We start from the raw sequence: 18589 nt of genomic DNA, 5'->3' as shown, positions 1-18589 counted from the left end.
TTTTTACATTTAGGGGTTACCAGCAAAGGAGCTTTGCTTCACAATCTTCTCAAAAGTCTGGTTATGCTTGTTGCTTGTGCATCTTAACTTTCAAATGACATGCTGTCTAATCAGCGTCATTACCACAGTTTGTGACTTGCCTTCCTTGTAGAAGCTGCTGGTGCCCGACAATTTTCAGTAGTGTCTGACATATTTTGATTAATTAAATTTAGGGCTTTCATTAGCGACACCGTATAATGTTAATTCACTGTCTGAATTTCATAGCTGAAATCATTTTACTTTTCAATTATGTTCTAATTTACTGATCGGTCCCTGTATTACGTTTTCTAACCCTAAATCTTTGCTCAGTACATGAATGAGCTCAAACAAGCGGAGAAGTATCCAGCAGGATGGCTAACATGTTGTCGAGCGCATCGATAAGTTCCAAGCGTGTTGTTGCAGCGTCATCCTGTTTGAATGAAGTTCAGACTGAGAACTAGCCAACTCTTCATTCGCGCCCCAGTAGACTGACACGGGAAAAACAATATCAGATACTCCAGGAAAAACAAAGACTGCTAACCATGCCGGTGTTTACAGGTATGATGCAAAACAAACGCGGCGTATTTGTTGTTATTACCATTAAAGCTACAACGAAAGCGCGAATCCTTACACGTGTTTTAGTGAAGCACCGTAAATACGTTAGCTTAGCCGTGTAGCATGATATGCAGTTAGCATGCTACCAATTCTAGTAAGACCGTCTATATTTTCAGCAAGTTGTAACAGTTATTTCTGGAAACAATGTTGCGAAAGAAATATGAGTACACATTTAGTTGGCTTTATTGTGTTTTAGGAGTTTCTATGTTCAACTTTACAATGTGTTTTGCAATGCCGGCTATGCTAACTAGCACTTTCAAGTAAACCGAACAAGCTAGTCTAGTTTGGCAACACTAAAGTTGATGTGTTTACCTGGTTATCTACAACCACCAAGAAGTAAAACACTTTTAAAACGTTTTAGCAAGTTGAAATTTCATTTGTTTTACATTATTGCATTCATAGACCGGACATGTTTCTTTAAAATACCAACTGCGGTAGCATTTTCAGTAAAGTTAGCCCATTTATGGCTAACTTCAATACAGCTGCTTGTTTACCATGAACTGTGTATTACAGGGCACAACTTTACGATTTCTAAACCGGTAATATTACAAAAGTCAGTCAAGTGATTTATCACAACAAAATTGCTTCAGTGGACAACAATATAATGGTTAGCTTCTCCTTTTGTGGATGAAACTAACTCAGAAGGACTGCCCTGTTAGCTGCCTGATTCCTTGAAGCACAAGATGCTGTGTCATACATACAGAACCCATTCTAGATGAGCTACGATCACCCCACTACTAACACATAACTCACACGTACGATGTAAATTTTTTTTAATCCACTTTCAGTCAATGTGAAATGGGGCAAAGAGAAGTTTGATGCAGTAGAGCTCAACACCGAGGAGCCACCCATGGTGTTCAAGGCTCAACTCTTCGCCCTGACAGGAGTTCAGCCCGACAGACAGAAGGTCATGGTGAAGGGAGGCACCCTGAAGGTAATAAGAAAACGCAGTGCTACAGGTTAAGCTTTAGGGACAAGGTTTCTTCTGATGGACGATTTTCAACATGTTTATTCAAAACTATATCCACTGATTCTAGATTGCTTTAAAAAGCATATGAAACAGTTTTCATTATTACTGTTATTTTATTTATTTAGTTTACAGATTTCTTAAAAAAATACACTGAGAACAGGATCACATCACGTTAAGATGTCGCAGCTTTAATGATCACAATCATGATCAGTTGTGTTTGCTTTAAAATGGCAAAAACAGATGTAATAGTAGTTATGAACTCATTATAACAATTGGAGCTTCCTGAAGCTTTGATCAAATATGTCTTCTGTATTTCAGTTAATTAATGTTTTCTCTCAATTCTAGGATGACGAGTGGGGAAACATTAAACTGAAAAATGTGAGTGTTTATGTTATCTAACTACATAGATGTATTTTTTTTTTTTTTTTTTTTTTTTTAACATCTAAATGAGACATATCGGTCCATGTCATAGGGAATAAAATACACAAAAAACAAGATAAAAAAGCAGTGCATGTCAACTGAAACGCATATGTTATGAGAGTTACACAAAGTTGTTTCCAGAAAAATCAACAATAGTTTGTTGTATTGTTATTGTAGTCAAAATTGTAATACTGATAATAAAATACATTTCAAAAGTCAGGCTGTTCTTATCCATGGTGGCAGCTTTGAAAAAATCCAAATTTCTTCATAAAAACACATCTGAAGTTTTTAAAATCCTGGATTCACACCAATTACAGGCTTTGGAGGTCTTTAATTGCAATTTATCATCACAATAGATTACATTTTATATCATATGAACATCTTCGCATTAATAAACACTATGATAAATGCCCACTCCTTCCCAGCATACAGCAGAACATTCACACTCACTGAACTTGCATGTGTATCTGTGTTTTCCTAGGGAATGACTCTGCTGATGATGGGCTCTGCAGAAGCCCTGCCTGAGGAGCCGGCGGTTCGGACCAATGTTTGTAGAGGACATGACTGAGGAGCAGCTGGCTTCTGCGGTCAGCGGATTTCACAAATTAATAGTTCCTTACAAACAGAAAAACTACCCAAAAACTGATGCCAGTGTTGGTGATGTTCTGTTCAGATGGAGCTTCCTTGTGGGCTGACAAACTTGGGTAACACCTGCTACATGAACGCCACAGTGCAGTGTCTACGCTCGGTGCCAGAGCTCAAAACGGCTCTCAGGAGGTACTTAATTTAGACGGAGACATCGCAGAATTAATATTTCCAAGCGCTTAATAGTGCTTTAATGATTTAAGTATAGTGTTGAATAATTTAGTTTGAAGCTAGTTAGTTTATTTTTTGCTTAAGTGGCAATATTCTCTTTTACTTTTTATAGGTATTCAGGTGCCCTGCGATCTTCAGGAGCAAATGCTCCAGCACAATACATCACAGCAGGTTTGTAGCAATTTTATTTGCTAAATGCGCCATTTCAATTTCTCAGACTTCTGCAAACTTTTTTTAAAAATATGTTTTTAATTTTTTCCAACTTCAGCCCTGCGTGATTTATATGAGACTATGGACAAAACCTCGTCCAGCCTTCCTCCTATAATCCTGCTGCAGTTTCTCCACATGGCCTTTCCACAGTTTGCTGAGAAGGGAGACCAAGGACAGTACTTGCAACAAGTCAGAATCTGCTGAGTTCATGTCATTGTTGCATGCAGTTGCCCAAGATTGCATTCTGTTTGTATTTTTTTTTTAATTATTTTTTTATTTTTCTAGGATGCCAATGAGTGCTGGCTCCAGATGATGAGGGTGCTTCAGCAAAAGTTGGAACCACTTGAGCCTGTGACTCCCATGGAGGTAAACCTTTACTTTTGTGAAATGGAGGCAGAGCAATTAATAATATTAATCTTTCTTATGATTTGATTTCTTTACATATGCTTCAATTGTGTTTTGTGGACTCTGCTATGCACATTAAAAGTGTGTCTGTCTGTTTGCTTTCCCTGCTTAGACTGAGTCAGCAGGTGGAGCTGCCTCTGCGTCTGCAAAGAAGAACTTTATTGACCAGTATTTCGGTGTAGAATTTGAAACTTCGTATCCTTTCAGCATGTTTGAAACTACATTTTCTCTTTGTTGAGAAAACTTTATAAATTCTGGTGTCAAGTGTATATTGTTTCCTTTCTGATTGTAGTTTTTTTGATTGAAGTGAAACAGAAATAAAGAATGTAGTAGAGATTGACTTAACTCTTTAGTTCAGAATGAAATGCACAGAATCTGAGGAAGAAGAGCCGATCAAGGGCAAAGAAAGCCAGCTCCAGCTCAGCTGCTTTATTAACCAAGAAGTCAAATACCTTGCAACAGGACTACGACTGGTACGTACCATTTAATTTCACTCCTTAAAATCCAATGTGGGTTTTTCAGACAAAGAAGACATGCCAGGATTCAATTAGAAAATTATTTAGACTAATTTTTAATGTTTATCATTAAAACTCAGATTCTCTGAAGATCACAATCATTAATAAAATCGAAATGTTCACTGATTGAAGAATATGTGCCGGTTTGGGCTGCAACAAGTAATTGTGATGAATCAATTGTTAGAATAATTGTCAACTACTTTAGTAATTGATTAGTTGTTAAATGGAGTACAATATCAAAATAGAACAGAGCAGTAATTACAGCGCAAAAAATTTATACATTTTGCATTTAAGATCTACTAAAGTTTTGTAAATATGTTCCAATCAAAACTGCAGTAGCATAACTTTAGTTTCACCTGGTTCAAATTTAAAAAAAAAATCTCACATTAAGCACTTTTTTGCCGTCCAATTACTAACTGGTTAATCTAAAAAAAAAAAAAAAATAGTGTACAGATTAGCTGCATGCTGTGTTTCTGTTAAGTGGAGCAGAAAGGGCCGAGCTTTTCACATGTTGATGTTTGAAGAATTTTTTTATCTGCAGATGCATCCTTTGCTACAAATGATCAAGTACACACTAAAGGAATGCTGTTATTGCATTTTACGCAATAGCATGTTCATTTTCTTATCAAAGAAATTAATTGAATTGTTTGCATATTTTAATGTATGCCTAACATTACATATGTGCCATTTTTTTTATCCCAACAAATCAGTTAATCCGTCATAAAAATTAGTAGATGATTGAATTACTAAAATAACTGTTAGCAGCTCTAGTCCCTGTACCGTACAAAGTATGCACCCAACACTTGATTATTGCATTAATTGCTGCATCAATGCGATGCAGCTTGAAGTTGATCAGGCTGTGGACCTGCAGAGGACGTAATCATAGTGAATGAAGAGCTGATCCTGTTTCTCTCTCCACTCTCAGAGACTGCAGGAAGAAATCACAAAAATGTCTCCAACCTTGGACAGAAATGCTTTGTATATCAAATCTGTAAGTATGATCTCCCTCGGCCCTCTTCTTTTGAAGTTGTCCAACTGAAATGGGACATTTCTCTTACAGCTGCTTTTTATTTGTCCTCTCTCTAGTCAAAACTTAGCCGTCTCCCTGCCTACTTAACTGTTCAAATGGTCCGATTTTTCTACAAGGAGAAGGAGTCTGTGAATGCAAAAGTTCTAAAGGTTTGTTCTCATTGTTATTCTTCATTTGCAACAGATCTTGCAGTAACGGCTTAGTTAAACCCAATTATCTGTAAATATTGTTTTTAATTGCGAAAGGATGTCAAGTTCCCCCTCATGTTGGACGTATATGAGCTCCTCACCCCGGAGCTCCAGGAGAAAATGTTGCCAATTAGGTCAAAGTTTAAAGAAATGGAGGACAAGAAGCTGGAGAAACAACAGCAAAAGGTGACAAAAATCTATGTGGATGTCTTTTGTGGATGCTTTTGTTTTATTAATAAAGAAATAAACTTCTTGTCATCATAAATGCTAACATATGTGTATATTCCTGATTTTCATTAGGTGTTGAAGAAGCCAGAAGCATCAAAGGAAGTAAAATATGAGCCTTTCTCTTTCCCAGATGGTATGTTGAGACGATCGCATATCATCCCATACACAACTATAGATTTAACTTTGCAGAGCCCATTTAAATAACATAAATTGAATTTAAGTAATTATGCTTATTTTCTTTTACCTTTCTGTAGACCTTGGTTCCAACAACAGCGGCTACTACGACCTGCAGGCTGTACTGACTCACCAAGGTCGCTCCAGCTCATCAGGCCACTATGTGGGATGGGTCAAGAGGAAAGAAGGTAACCACATCTGTTGGTGATAACCAGAGTCACCCAAGGCTGTAGTACAACTTTCTTTGCATTGCATGTTTGTGCTGTCTTCTGATGATTTGGTTAATCGTCATGAAAACCAAATTAATAAGAATCGCATCCTGTGACTATAAACTCTCATTGAAAGTATTCAAAACCTCTGTAAATTTTTGATTATTTGGCTCTTTTACAGTTTTCTTTACATTAATATATACAAGGTCTACTTTTCAATATGATTTAATACAAAATATTATGTACCGTACACGACAGCAAAGTTGCATCACACAGTGTAATTGCTGCAGTAAAGTAGGCTTTATTTTCTTTTCGACTGAATGCAGGGATTTGTCTGTATCTTAGAGATTTTTTTTGTCGTCATTTTGATAACCGTGACAAAAATATTGTTCTAAAAGTTTAAGTCCATACCCATTCCTACTAATTATGCTAATCACTGTGGTTGTAGCCATACATAAAAGTCATGAGGATGGATGAGCACAGACCTTCCACTTAAACTGTTGGAAAATAGTCATCTTTTGTTGTAAAAATCTAACTTTAGAATCTCAAATGGTTTTTTTTTCTTCTGACTTTACAATCCTAGTTTTAATATTACAGAATTTTGCCTCCAATTATGGCAAACAAATCTCCCAATTTTTCAGCATCAGAGAATATTACATTTTTCTTGTAAATATGTGAAAATGAATTTATATTTAGTCCATGGCCAATACATTTTTTCTCTTTTATCCACAATGCCCTTGACACTCTGTCGTATCATCAGCAGGTTGAAAGTTGAAGATTCACAAATGGCCACTGTGTTGGCCTTGGACAACTAGCTTAAGAATCTGTTTTTTTGTGTGTGTGTGTCTTTTGACAGACGAGTGGATCAAGTTTGACGACGACAAGGTGAGTGTGGTCTCACCGGAAGACATCCTGCGGCTGTCTGGAGGCGGAGACTGGCATATAGCTTACGTTCTACTGTACGGGCCGCGTCGGCTGGAAATACTTGAAGAGGAGCAGTAGCTGGAGGGAGGTTTCTTACACCCACATATACAGATTGCCATTTCCACGCACTGTCTGCATAGATGTGCAATAAAACTGGTGTCTTTAAAGATTTGATTTTTTTTTTTTTGTTTTGTAACCAACACTTATGCTTGTAAAACAAATTTTGTCAAATATTCATCCATAGTGTGCTTTGAATATGGAGATCTGATGAAAGGCAATCTCTGGACTGGATCCTTTAGATTTTAAAGTCTGGCGCTACAGTTTCATTAAATGTTTTATACACAATGTATATTTTTAAAGCCTTTCAGAAGGTGACCATAAGAGCAAAAATATTTCTTATTCATTTAACCACCAAGCTGTTGTCCTTGACATTCTGGATTGAGTTGTCAGATGCATACCAGAACTCTTGTTCACCTCTTGGGCCTTTGGGTTCAGTCTCAGGTCTTAAGTGCTTGGCTCGCATCATCTCCTGCGATTGTTCTCAAAATGTATTGACAGATGAGGCCAAATATTCATTAATGCTGTTTTCAGGGAAGTGGTTTGGGACAGGTTGGCCTCGTGGTGAACCGTGTGGAGGCGTTTGAACCAGTGGTTTTTCTCAGTTGGCTTTGGTGACACTGACTTAAGACAATGTATGTAAAATCCAAAAACATCCACTCTCTGTAATAAGTTATTAATTGATTGCTGGTGAAAATAAACCGTTGAACCAAAACGCGACCCTGTTTTGTGACCAAGAGAAGCAAAGCATCTTGGAAAAAAGTTTTTATTAGATTTCTACAGTGGAAAAAAAGGTTCAGACCTTTGGTACATACAAAAAGCACTGCTCCAATGTAATGTAGGTGCAGATTAAGCAACGTTTCAAGCCTCACTGAGGCGTTCTGCAAGCTGGGAGAACCCTGCTGAGCTGAGAGCTGTTGCCAGGTTCTCCACTGTTGCTTGGGATCCCTCTCGCTCCTGCCAGGCCACCAGCAGCAGCTTGGCCTGTACATCTACATCTTCGCTGTCCGTCTCGATCTCCCGCATCTCTGCTGCCTTCATCTCCAGATGAGACGCTAGCGTCTTCCACTGGGACCCCAGTTTGGCTGCAATGTCGTCCATCTGATGGTTTGTTACAGTTTTACTCTGGATGCTCGGACCTTGACGAGAAACAGAAAATAAAGAATGAAACACTGGTGCAAAATATAAACATCCATGTACACAAATACAGTTATATCAAAGGAAAATTCAGAGACCGTTAACTGAACAGTTTTGTTTTTGCACTGTGGGAGGAAATGTGTTTTTTTTTAATTATAAGAATAAAGTCATTATTACCAGAGGATAGTTATTTTAATGAGAGCAAAGCTTCAATAGTCATCAAGATTAACATTAGATGAGTCAGTGGCTCTTCAACAAAAATAAGACTCTTGCACAATTGTTTCAGATTGTGAAAACTTCATAAGATGCTCAACATTCCTCCATTTATTTTTTTATATCGTTTTGTGGAGAAATTCTGACAAAACTATTGCTTTGTTGTCCTAATATACAACTTTATTCTGGTAATAAAATGTTTTTCTTCACATGATATTACAACTTTATTCCCAAAATGAAAAAACTTTTGCTTAGGTTGGTATTAATACTCCATCAAAGAATTGTCTTTTTATGCTGAATTGCTGAGAAACAACACATTTTGATATTCTGACTTGAAAAACCTAGGAAAGAATAATAGATTTAACTGAAGATATTGAAAAGATGATGTAGAACTGTTGGCCTAAACTCACTGTCATTGCTGTCTTTAAGAAGATTGTCTCCATTATCGTCATCATCCTCCTCTCCTGTCTTGATTTCTTCTGAAGGGATATCCTTCTGCATTTTTAGAAGAAAAAAAACAAAAACACACTGGTCTTATTTCTTTCCTTTTAAAACTTTAATTAATTGAGGTTTTGAAAATGTAAAATCCCTCACCGGCAGCTCTTTGGCCAGTTTGCTGACCATGCTGTCTAGGTAGTCTGCCAGGCTTTTGAACTTCTGGTTCGTTGGCTGAAAGAAGTGTGGACTCCTCCTGGATAGGAGCCTCAAAGCCCGCCATCCGTAGTTTGGGTTACGCACAACCCTGAAAGAATTTGAGTAAGAAAACAAACCCAAGGAATTTAGCAGCTGGATTTATAATAACTGACTTGTGTTCCCAGTGAAATACGTCACAGTGCCGAACTTACTTATATTCCTCCTCCACCATGTTGACTGGATCGGCCTGCTCAATGGCTTCTGCAAAGAACTCGTCCAGTGATGGCATAAACTCTCTGAAATACAAATGTTGAATGTAGTCACCCACAGCATTCATAGACTCAGAACATCTTCATGTGACAACCAAGAACTGCAAAGTATTTTGTGTTGGAACTAGATGTGGTAGTAAAGCATCTTCTTCCTCAGGTTTGCTGTTCTCCTACATGGCCCAAGTTAGATTTTCTGTTTCTTTCACAAATAGCTTGCAATATTCAGTCTTGCAATACTGAAGTTTGTGGTTGTAGATTCATGGATATAAAAACTTTTGCAAGGAACTAAAGACATCAGATGAAAAAAGTTAAAATAAAGTAAACATTTTGCTTAGTTCTCTGAATTCCTTACCTGCTTTCAGACTTGCAGGCCTCCATGTTGTCCTGGTTCAAGTTCCACAGTCGAGTCAATTCATCACTAACAGTGGAATAAAAGAAAGTTTAACATTCCTGCCGTAGATTACTAAATGAAAAAAATCAATCATATAATCACACTTAGTGATGTAAACAAATATCTCCATTAATTCAAATTGGTTCAGAAATACTTTAGTCCCAGAAGGAAATTTAGTTTTTATTTTGTCTGATTGCACCGCCTATTTCTGCTAGTGCAGCAGAAATACTTTTTCTCCTGGAAGTAAGTATGACCTCACAGAGTTCTGATCAACTGCTTTCAGAAAGTTGAATGAATATAAACAATTACAAAGACATGAATACAATTATTACCAACACTTAACTGTAACAGGTCACTACCAATAATGTTTTTTAAATCTAAGACTTTGAGAGTGTACGAATACAGTAAAAAAAATAAATGAATCAAGTGCTTAGTGACTTACTTGCCCATGAAAATCTTGGGCTCTGGCCCTTTTCCAAGGAAGTCCTCTGGAGCTTGTCTTTTCCTGGTGGGCCTTTTAGGTTTGTCATCAGATGTTCTGTTCAAGACGAAAACAGCCAGGACACTTTTCATTTTGACATCCTTGCAAAAGTTACACGCATCCAACTCCTTTGTTGCCACAGATCAATCATTGCATGGAAACAAAAGAAAGCTAATATGGGTCGAGGACACTTAGCAACATTTCTCTCTATACCTTTCTTTCACAAAGCTCGGACAGCCCTCGTTCTTCCAGGAGTTCCAGTTTTCCTCCGTGCTGAGAATGTGCTGCCAAAGAAGACATTTTAAAAATTCTAGTCTGACTTGAAGTACAAAATGAAACATTAAGGGTTATTTAAATATCTCTGTATTCCTAAAGTGTGGCTCACCTCGACCATGGTGGCGAATTTTTCTCCTTCAGGAGGCGTTTCGCTCAGCAGCTGGAAGAGCAGAACACAAGTTAACCAGTCTCTTCTTGCTATTGCTACTGTGGTACTAACTAAAAAAAACCCAGCAACTTCAGTTTAAAACATGTTTCTGTTTAAAAGTTTACAGAGACGACCGAAGAGGCACAAAACTTGATAGTGGTCACTAGTGCGAACATTCTCCATAAGAAAAGATCTTTTCAAATATTTCACATTTTGCAAAATCTGAGTTTTTGATACATTGGAGACCTATGCCAAATTCTGAAAAGATAAACTTAACTTTAAAACCGATATCTAAAGTACCCTAAACACCTAAATAAGTTAGATATACCATTGCTAACTTGATTTTTTTACTTATTCTAGAATTATGATGTTTGCCTATTCTGTGGCAGCTGAAGGAGGAACAGCTCGTCCTGCTCTCTCATCCTTACTGATAACTTTGCCTGTGAGTTATTTTTAAAGTCACAGTTTTTATAGTTATATTTACATTATCGACATCATAACTGAATTACTTCAAACCTAAGGACTGGGGGATTTTCTTACATTTATTTTACCTTACTTTTCTTCACCTCCAAGTTGAACCAGTCATTCTATGTTGCATGACGTTGTGTTTGTTAGGATGAACTGAAATGCCTTGCTGCTAAATTTGCTATACAAATAAAATTTGATTGATTGAGGATTAAACCATTTTTAAATTGTTTCTTTTGGGAGTTTTTAATACTAGCATGCAAGTCCCATGCTATTACAAATAGTCTTCCAAACTATCCGCTGCATGTATTCATTGCACTGAACTTCATGCAGTCTAAAATTTAGACCAAACTTCAGGACAAAGTCTGAATACATGAGATTTCATTAATTTCGAGTCAGAGACATACCAGAATGTCTTAAAAGATATCAAACTGTGCAACTGAAAAAGACATAATACATAATTAAATGAAACTAACCTGATAAACTAGCTTTGTCGTCTCCTCAATCCAGGCACTCTGGTCGTCATTCAGAACACAGCTGGAGCTGCAGCAGGACAGAGAAAGAAATAAAACAATAATTCCAACATGGCTCCTGTTTGACACCCGAAATCCTATTGATTCATACTTTAAAGTGAACACAGAAACAAGCATCACCTTTTGAATTTAACCTGTCCCTTCAGGTACTGGAAGAGGATCAGGTATTGCAGCAGTATATGCCTTCTGAAGTTGCTGTCGCTGAGCTGCAAGTCCATCAGCTGTAAGAAAGAAGGAAAAAAACAAAACATTTTAGGGCACCTTTAAGAGATCAACTTTTTAAACCAGCAGCATTGGAAGCAGAAAGGTTCTAACCTTCTCACTTGTGAGGAATTTGGCAAAATAAACATGTTCGCCGTCAGAGGCTCTGAGGTCCTCCATCTTTCTTTTAGAGGCCTGCATGTCATCCAGCTTGAAGCTCTTGAATACTGCGAGGGTCTCGTCTGAAAACTGAGCAGAATGACAGCAGAGGAATAGGGGTAGGTTGGTCAATTTTCAATCAGGTCTTATTTTTAGAGCACTATTCACACAATCAACTGCAACTCAAAATGTTAAACAGCAGTTCAAGAATCAGGCATACCAACAAATGCTACATTAAATAAATGTAGTAATTAGAAAAGTAGAATAAATGTAATTAAATGCTGAACTGAGGAACGAAGCTGGATGTAAGCAATACACCAGAAACGGATACGAACAGTATGGAAACATTATTCTGTATTTCTAAAAGTCCAGGAACAAATATATATTAACCATGAAACAAAAACACAGAAATTATACTTGAAATTATATTTTGTTGATTATAATATGTAAAATAGTGGATAAACTTGTATTATGTTTCAGCTTTTATGATGCATTACCTTAAGGAATGTCATCCATGAGAATTTGTCGTAGCACTGCAGCGGATTTCTGAAGTAGTCCTGCAACGTCCAGAACTTTCTGTATAGGTTGTAATCAATTGGGATAGAACTGAAAAGCAAAAGCAATTTGGTTTTATTACAACTGACCAGACAAGTTTTTTTAAATGATTAGAAAATGAGCAATCTCACAGAGCAAGCCTTCCACTCACCAGGGCGCAGGTGCGTCATCCTCCCCCATTTCACCTTCCTCCACCTCCATGGTGTCTTCTTTTTCATCTGTCTGCTTTAAACATGGAGGTGGGAAAATGACATTTTTGAAAAAGAAACACATAAAATGTTTTGAATCAAGATCAAGTGGTAAAATCTTCACCTTCTGGCCAAGAGTGCTCTCCTGCTCATTCTTGTTGAACACTGTTATGTTGTCCAGATTAAATTGACTCTGTAGATTCAGACCTGGGTAAAAACACAAACAAGGTTGTCATAGATACATTTGTAAATTTGCAATCGTAATGCTGAATATGTGATATGATTACAGAATATATATGTTTTTTTTTTTTCTTACCAGATTTCTCAGATAGAGGGAAGAGTCGTGCCAGGAAAAGCTGGATTCGCCCACAGAATACAGTATTCTGGGATTTGGACAGCCTCCTTAGAAGATCTACTCAGAAAAAAAACAAAAACAAACTGACGCCTCGATGCTGTTTGGTTATAGAAATTATAACGCATTAGGTGAGATCTTTACCGTTGCACATTCTCAGCAGATAGTTCTTTCCTGCGGTGTAGAATGAGCTCTGCAAGAAAAAGGACAAAACATAAGCAATCATTACAACTTTAAATTTGGGCTAGACAATTTTTTTCACCAATCTTGATTTTAAAAATATTACCGATTTCCAGGTGGAGACATTTTTCTCAACAAAGGAGAATATTTTGTCACACAGGTCCAGGGGAAGGCAGTCCAATACATCTCCCAGCAGGACAAATGGGATTGTGGCAGAGCAGATTCCTGCATTGGCAAAGAAGAAGAAGAATGGAAAATTTAAAGTTGCATTAGGAAACTCCCTCAAGTCTTCCCGTTTCCCTTTCTGAAATGAGTGAAATGAAATATTTTAAAGATTTTTTTAGGTATATATAACAAGACATCTTGGGGTAGTTAAAGATACTTTAAGCTTTTGCAAGAATAACATATATATTTTTCACCCTCACTTTGTGCATGACTGGTTGCTTGTTTATTTTAAATGTGTTTTTACAAGCATATTCAAAAAGAGTAAAGCAATATTAAGGGAAAAAAGTCACACCCTCAGTAACCGCATCAATACTCAGGTAGATGAGAGACAGATAGTCGTCACAGCTCGTCTTCTGCTCAATCTACAATACAGGGAAAAAAACCCATTAAAGGCTTTGGAGATCTTGTTAATCCAGTTATTAAATTAAAAGATAAACAAGCCTCTTACAATTTGATCACCGAGAACACCCCGGAGGGCCTGGTCAAGTGTGGTCTTCTTTTCTGCCTCACTGAAATGATAAATATAATGTCTTGTTTTTCATTCAACAAAGACGGACATCAACATTTTTAACATTAATCTTACCCAACTCAAGGAGCATACGATACATAACATATATGTGAAATAATTTATTTCATTTTTGTTTCCCAGAAATGAAACCGCTAAAGGTTTTAAAAACAACATTTTATGTTTTTCTTCAATACTACAAACATTTAAAACATATATTTAAGCAAGTACAGTGGAATAGTAAGTCAAAGGAAAACCTCGTACAACACTCACAAGTAGATTAAGTTTGAAATTTTAAGCTAGAGAAAACTTACTTTCCGGAGATCTGGTTAAACACAGTGATTAGATGTTTGCAGGTTTTACCCGAGAGTGCCTGTCTGGCAGCAGCCTTCAGATACATGAGAGGAACATTGAAAGGTAAAGACAGATCTGACACAAGCTAACTTTAGCATAGCATCAAATGCTAACTGCTAAATAACATACCCGGAAATCAAAAGCGTAGACTTTGCAAATCGATCGATAAGAATTATTTCAGTAAAAATAATTAATGTTTTGACAAGAATGCAACATTGCACTGTTTCTTACCGTAAATTTCTCCTTTACATCGACAAAATTGAATGCGGGGGGCGACATTTTTAAGCCGTGACCAGCGGAAGTGGCTAAAAATTAGTTCCGGGTTTTGATTTTTCACACGAAAAGATTTGTGTCAGCGTTATTTTTCAAAAACTGATAAATTTTAGTCTCGACAATCGTGGTTGTCCTCAAGACTGTGCGCGCCGACTGAGTGGCAGCAGATGTAAGTAGCTTCCCTGATTGTTTATTTTTGTGCTGCTTGGACAAAATAATAAATCAATAAAGTAATCTTGAATCTTTAAAACCTAGTTTATGTTTGAATAATAAATTCCCAGCTTAAAGATAAACCAACATAATTTAAGCACTTTTGCTTCTAATGAGATATCAATTAGTTTCAACTGACAAACTAATCTACAGAAAAAAAACTGTCTGTGGCGATACATCTGTGGTGACACAGGTAGACCATAATCTGTAATCGCGAAAAATCTATGGTGTTGCTGCTGTTTTACTTTACATTGTTCCCTCCAACGAATATGTTATACTTTGCACGTTAAAATGACGCACTAATTCATCTTTCTTTCTAAAATTACGCATGTTTCTTTTTTTAGTGACTTGGCAATTTGTTGTAAAAATGTGTAGGTATAACTGAAGAATCTGATCGTTTTGCCTTCGTGAATGTTGCTTCAAATATTTTTATTCAATAGAGAAATGCGTTCTTTTTAGTTAGTAAAAAAAATCTAATGGTTCAATGTTACTATTAATATTATTTACAATAACTATCATGGCCTTCGCAGAGAGACCAAGGTAAGCAAATTTAATTCCAACATTGAGCACATGGTGGCAATATTACCTACAGTTTCAGTCAAGGCTGTTCATGAAACTGTTTGAGCTTCACATCTAATATTTCTTTGTAAGTTTTAAATAATGTTCCTGTACATTTTTTCAAATTCCACTTTCCCTCCCGTGGATCCCTGTGCTCCTTCCCGACATTCCTTTTTTAAAATTATTTCTTCATTGCACTAAAATAATCCAGATGGATGATTTCCTTAAGTGTTAGAACTATGAACAGGAACAGAACTAAGGTCTCATTTAATGTTAATAAATACTTGACTCTAAACTATCACATACACGTAAGCCATGTTAGTGTGTGCCATACACGTTAGTCTTTGTGAGCATTTCTTCATACACATGTCATACAGGTTCTGTACTGCAGGACTTGATTTTTTATGATTTAATGTACTGTTTAACAATGTCACAGTACATATTAGAATCTCTCGACTATAGTGTTATGGCAATTATTAAACAGACGTTTCATAACTAACCAGAGAACACAAAGAGCTGCTCTGAAATCAGTGTGTTAACGTTCATAATCTCTTGGTTTGTAGCTGACAAATGATTCACTTTCTGCTCTTTTTTCGACAAGTGTTTCCATCCCTTGCAGTGGCGATGTGAGGTGACTCCTTGGAGAAGAAATGCTGCAGCTGTGAAATGAGTAGTGTCACACAGAAGGAGTGAAGCTTTATTTTCAGCATTCCTGTGGAGTCTGTGGAAATTATAATACTGGGAAGTGAAGAGTGATTTTACTGGCACCTTGTTTCTGTCACATATTTCACCTTCATCCCCCAGTTTGACATGGCTTTTATCGGATAGTTGCCAAACCTGATGAAGCACAGAAAGGGAGTGAGAATATGTTGTAGATAACCTCCCCACATCAGTCAGTAAAGTGGAGACAGGGTTAAAGATGACTCCTGGGGGTTGGGCGTTGAGGTTAAGGTTGAGTTATCTGAAAGACTGAATCATCTCCTGCTTTTTTGTGGGATTAGAGCATTGTCTGTCCTCACCAATTAACCTCCCACTACCACCAATTATACTTAGTCAATGATTAAGTTAAGTACAGGTCATAGATGGGAATGAGTAATATGAATTGTGAAACATCCATAGAAAATTGCTCACATTTCTTTGCATTACTATAACTAATACAGTTACTCAAATCTGTTGCTCAAAACTTGAATAAAGTAATATTAACCTCAATAGAGCCAAATTCTGAATATCTTTTGATGAGAAATCTGATCAAGCTTTATTAAGGTGCTTTATGCTAATGAAGGAGGTAAAATCGGAGCAACACATTGTGAGAAATGTGTACTTTACTGTCTTGCAGGGCAGAAAATAAACTCCTTTTAAGGGAAAAAAATGTAACTGTGCCAGAAAGAATCATGATTAAACTATATTTGATTGCAGATTCTGATGCATTACATTCACCCAGGATCTTGCACATTACAAGAATAAACATGAATAAACATATTTATTCATCAGAATAAATATTCTGATGAATAAATATCAGATATAGTTGAATTAAACTAATTCTGCAAATAAGATTTCCTCCATCGTGATGTGTAAAGCTCATTACAAATGATTGCAAACAGTTGATGATAGCTGTTGGGCGAACATTTAGTGGGTTTTGGGAGAATTACTTTCTTAAGTAAGGCTAAACTAGTTTGGTAGCTTTTAATCTAAAGAAGTGAAATCATAATTTCAAAAGTACTTTTTGTACTTAGTAGTTTTATCTTACTAATGTTATAATTTGTTTAATGATTTAAAACATTTAAATGAGACAAATTCAAAAGGGAACAAATCTGCTAGTGGAGCCAGAAAATTATTAAGAGTAAAATGAAATTGTCTTGAATGTTTTAGTGGGCCATATATTGTATAACATACAATAAAACAAACTGATTCAAAAACTGTTCCATGGAATGATCATTTTCCAGTGTTTCTGTAAAATCAGTCTAAACCAGGTCAGTTCCAGACTCCCAACTGTTTATTTTGGCGAGATAAATATAATGAGAAGAAAGCTGAAAACAGCCTGGTGCCAAGTTACAAACCAATCAAGTTCAGTTGCGAGAGCCAAATAATGTGATGAACACTCTCAGAGAAAATGACTGTGGAGCAACAAAAAGAGCATTGTCCATGTTGTTTGACAAACTTCAAAACAAGAGGCGAAACACAATGCTCTGACCTCTGAGGTTATACACACAAAGGAAGGAGGTTTTAAACTGGTCCTAATTGTCACATGGCTTAAATTCCACCATAAACAAGAACATGTGAAGAACAGTCACTGTCATGTAAAGAAGATAAGGCCATTTGTACGTTTAAAGCCATGCTGCACCTCTGCTGTGAGCACATACACTATGCCAGATGAAGGTCCAGATGAAGGTCCACATACAGAGCTGAGGATTCATATTTCTAATTAGATTGAGCCAGCTGTTGTGTTTGAATTTAATGATAGATGCTAATTTCTGTAGCCTCTAAAGTCTCTTCATCTTCATGCTTCAGTTGCAAACTCGCTCTGAGAATTTTCTTTGTCAAAGCTTCATTATGGTCTGTTAAATTGAAAGAGATAAAGGGATTTTCCTTTTGCACAACCGGTGACACAGAGCAATACTTTACTGCCTCATAAAATTATTTGGGACATTTGTTAATGATCCTCACACACAGAGGGGAACATCATCAAGATTAGCACCCAACCATGTCAGCTATTGTGATTGGTGCCTAAGCTAACAGTAGATTATGTGTATTTAAACAACCTTGGTTTGATTACCCTTGCAGCATTATTTTGTTGATTTTCCGAATTTAACTGTAACTGAGTGTCCAGTTATGGAGCTGCTCTAAGTTATTTTATGCTTATTCAATGATTAGCCAGGGGTGTGAAAACCATTACATATCCACAAGTCATAAAATGGGATGTGAGAGGAGCCACGTGCGTGGATGGGTAGAGACCGCATTCTTGTGACAGAGCCAAGCGAGAAATCTCCACGATGGCCTCCTCCCATCTTGTGTAATCAAGCTTTTCGATTATACAAGATGGGAGGATTTAAAGTGTTTGCATGTCCAGTTACCTGATCTACTGAGAGCATTGACCAAATTTTTTAAAATACACCCTTCAACTGCACTACAGTAAAACGTTATAAAATGGGCACATTTTTATTAAAAGAAATTTAAATACATGTATTTTTAGTTACTTTTAAAGGCACTCACCACTGACCTCATTTTCAAGCCTCACAATCTCTTTTTGTTTTGAGTTTAGTAATCTAGTGATTGTGTTTTGAACTGACTGCAGCCGTTTCAGAGCTGTTTTGTTTGGGCTGGTGAACAATGAGTTACGATGATAAAAGCTTGGAGGAATATAAGTATAAGAATTTCCATTTCTGATCTCAAAGACCAGGAACTTGAGCTTGTAATGGTTAATAAACAATAAAAACATAAGGAGAAAGTATACCACTGTATTGAGCCATTGGAGGCAAAATTTAATTTTGCTTTCAATTTTTAAAT

General features: G+C 36.7%; 2 protein-coding genes across 3 annotated transcripts; one reads left to right on the top strand and one right to left on the bottom strand.

The window, feature by feature from the left end:
* Positions 1-421: 421 nt before the first annotated feature.
* Positions 422-7494, top strand: usp14 (ubiquitin specific peptidase 14 (tRNA-guanine transglycosylase)). The gene is given in 17 exon segments (XM_032565312.1): positions 422-576; positions 1422-1567; positions 1949-1981; positions 2505-2567; positions 2569-2610; positions 2697-2800; positions 2952-3010; positions 3108-3238; positions 3335-3415; positions 3567-3649; positions 3813-3927; positions 4895-4960; positions 5056-5148; positions 5245-5373; positions 5488-5548; positions 5670-5777; positions 6655-7494. Coding segments are annotated over 17 exon segments (1476 nt in total). The 5' UTR covers positions 422-560; the 3' UTR covers positions 6801-7494.
* A 35-nt stretch (positions 7495-7529) lies between these two features.
* thoc1 (THO complex 1) lies at positions 7530-14384 on the bottom strand. 2 transcript variants are annotated; one of them, XM_032565310.1, is made up of 21 exons: positions 14276-14384; positions 14005-14078; positions 13634-13694; positions 13478-13547; positions 13067-13185; positions 12925-12973; positions 12745-12840; positions 12553-12635; positions 12392-12465; positions 12183-12291; positions 11641-11775; positions 11446-11546; positions 11269-11335; positions 10289-10339; positions 10117-10187; positions 9865-9960; positions 9384-9449; positions 8975-9058; positions 8724-8871; positions 8540-8624; positions 7530-7918 (listed from the first exon to the last, which is right to left on the bottom strand). In XM_032565310.1, the coding sequence occupies exons 1-21, from the start codon at positions 14321-14323 to the stop codon at positions 7641-7643; spliced, it is 1965 nt and encodes a 654-aa protein (XP_032421201.1). In that variant the 5' UTR covers positions 14324-14384; the 3' UTR covers positions 7530-7640. The 2 variants fall into 2 exon arrangements, with proteins under 2 accessions (XP_032421201.1, XP_032421202.1); XM_032565311.1 differs by having other exon boundaries at positions 12392-12462.
* Between the last annotated feature and the right edge of the window lie 4205 nt (positions 14385-18589).

The sequence above is a fragment of the Xiphophorus hellerii genome, chromosome 6, assembly GCF_003331165.1.
Source record: "Xiphophorus hellerii strain 12219 chromosome 6, Xiphophorus_hellerii-4.1, whole genome shotgun sequence".
NCBI lineage: Eukaryota > Metazoa > Chordata > Actinopteri > Cyprinodontiformes > Poeciliidae > Xiphophorus > Xiphophorus hellerii.
The sequence above is the reverse complement of the archived record's forward strand: the minus strand, read 5'-3'. Positions and strand labels throughout refer to the sequence as shown.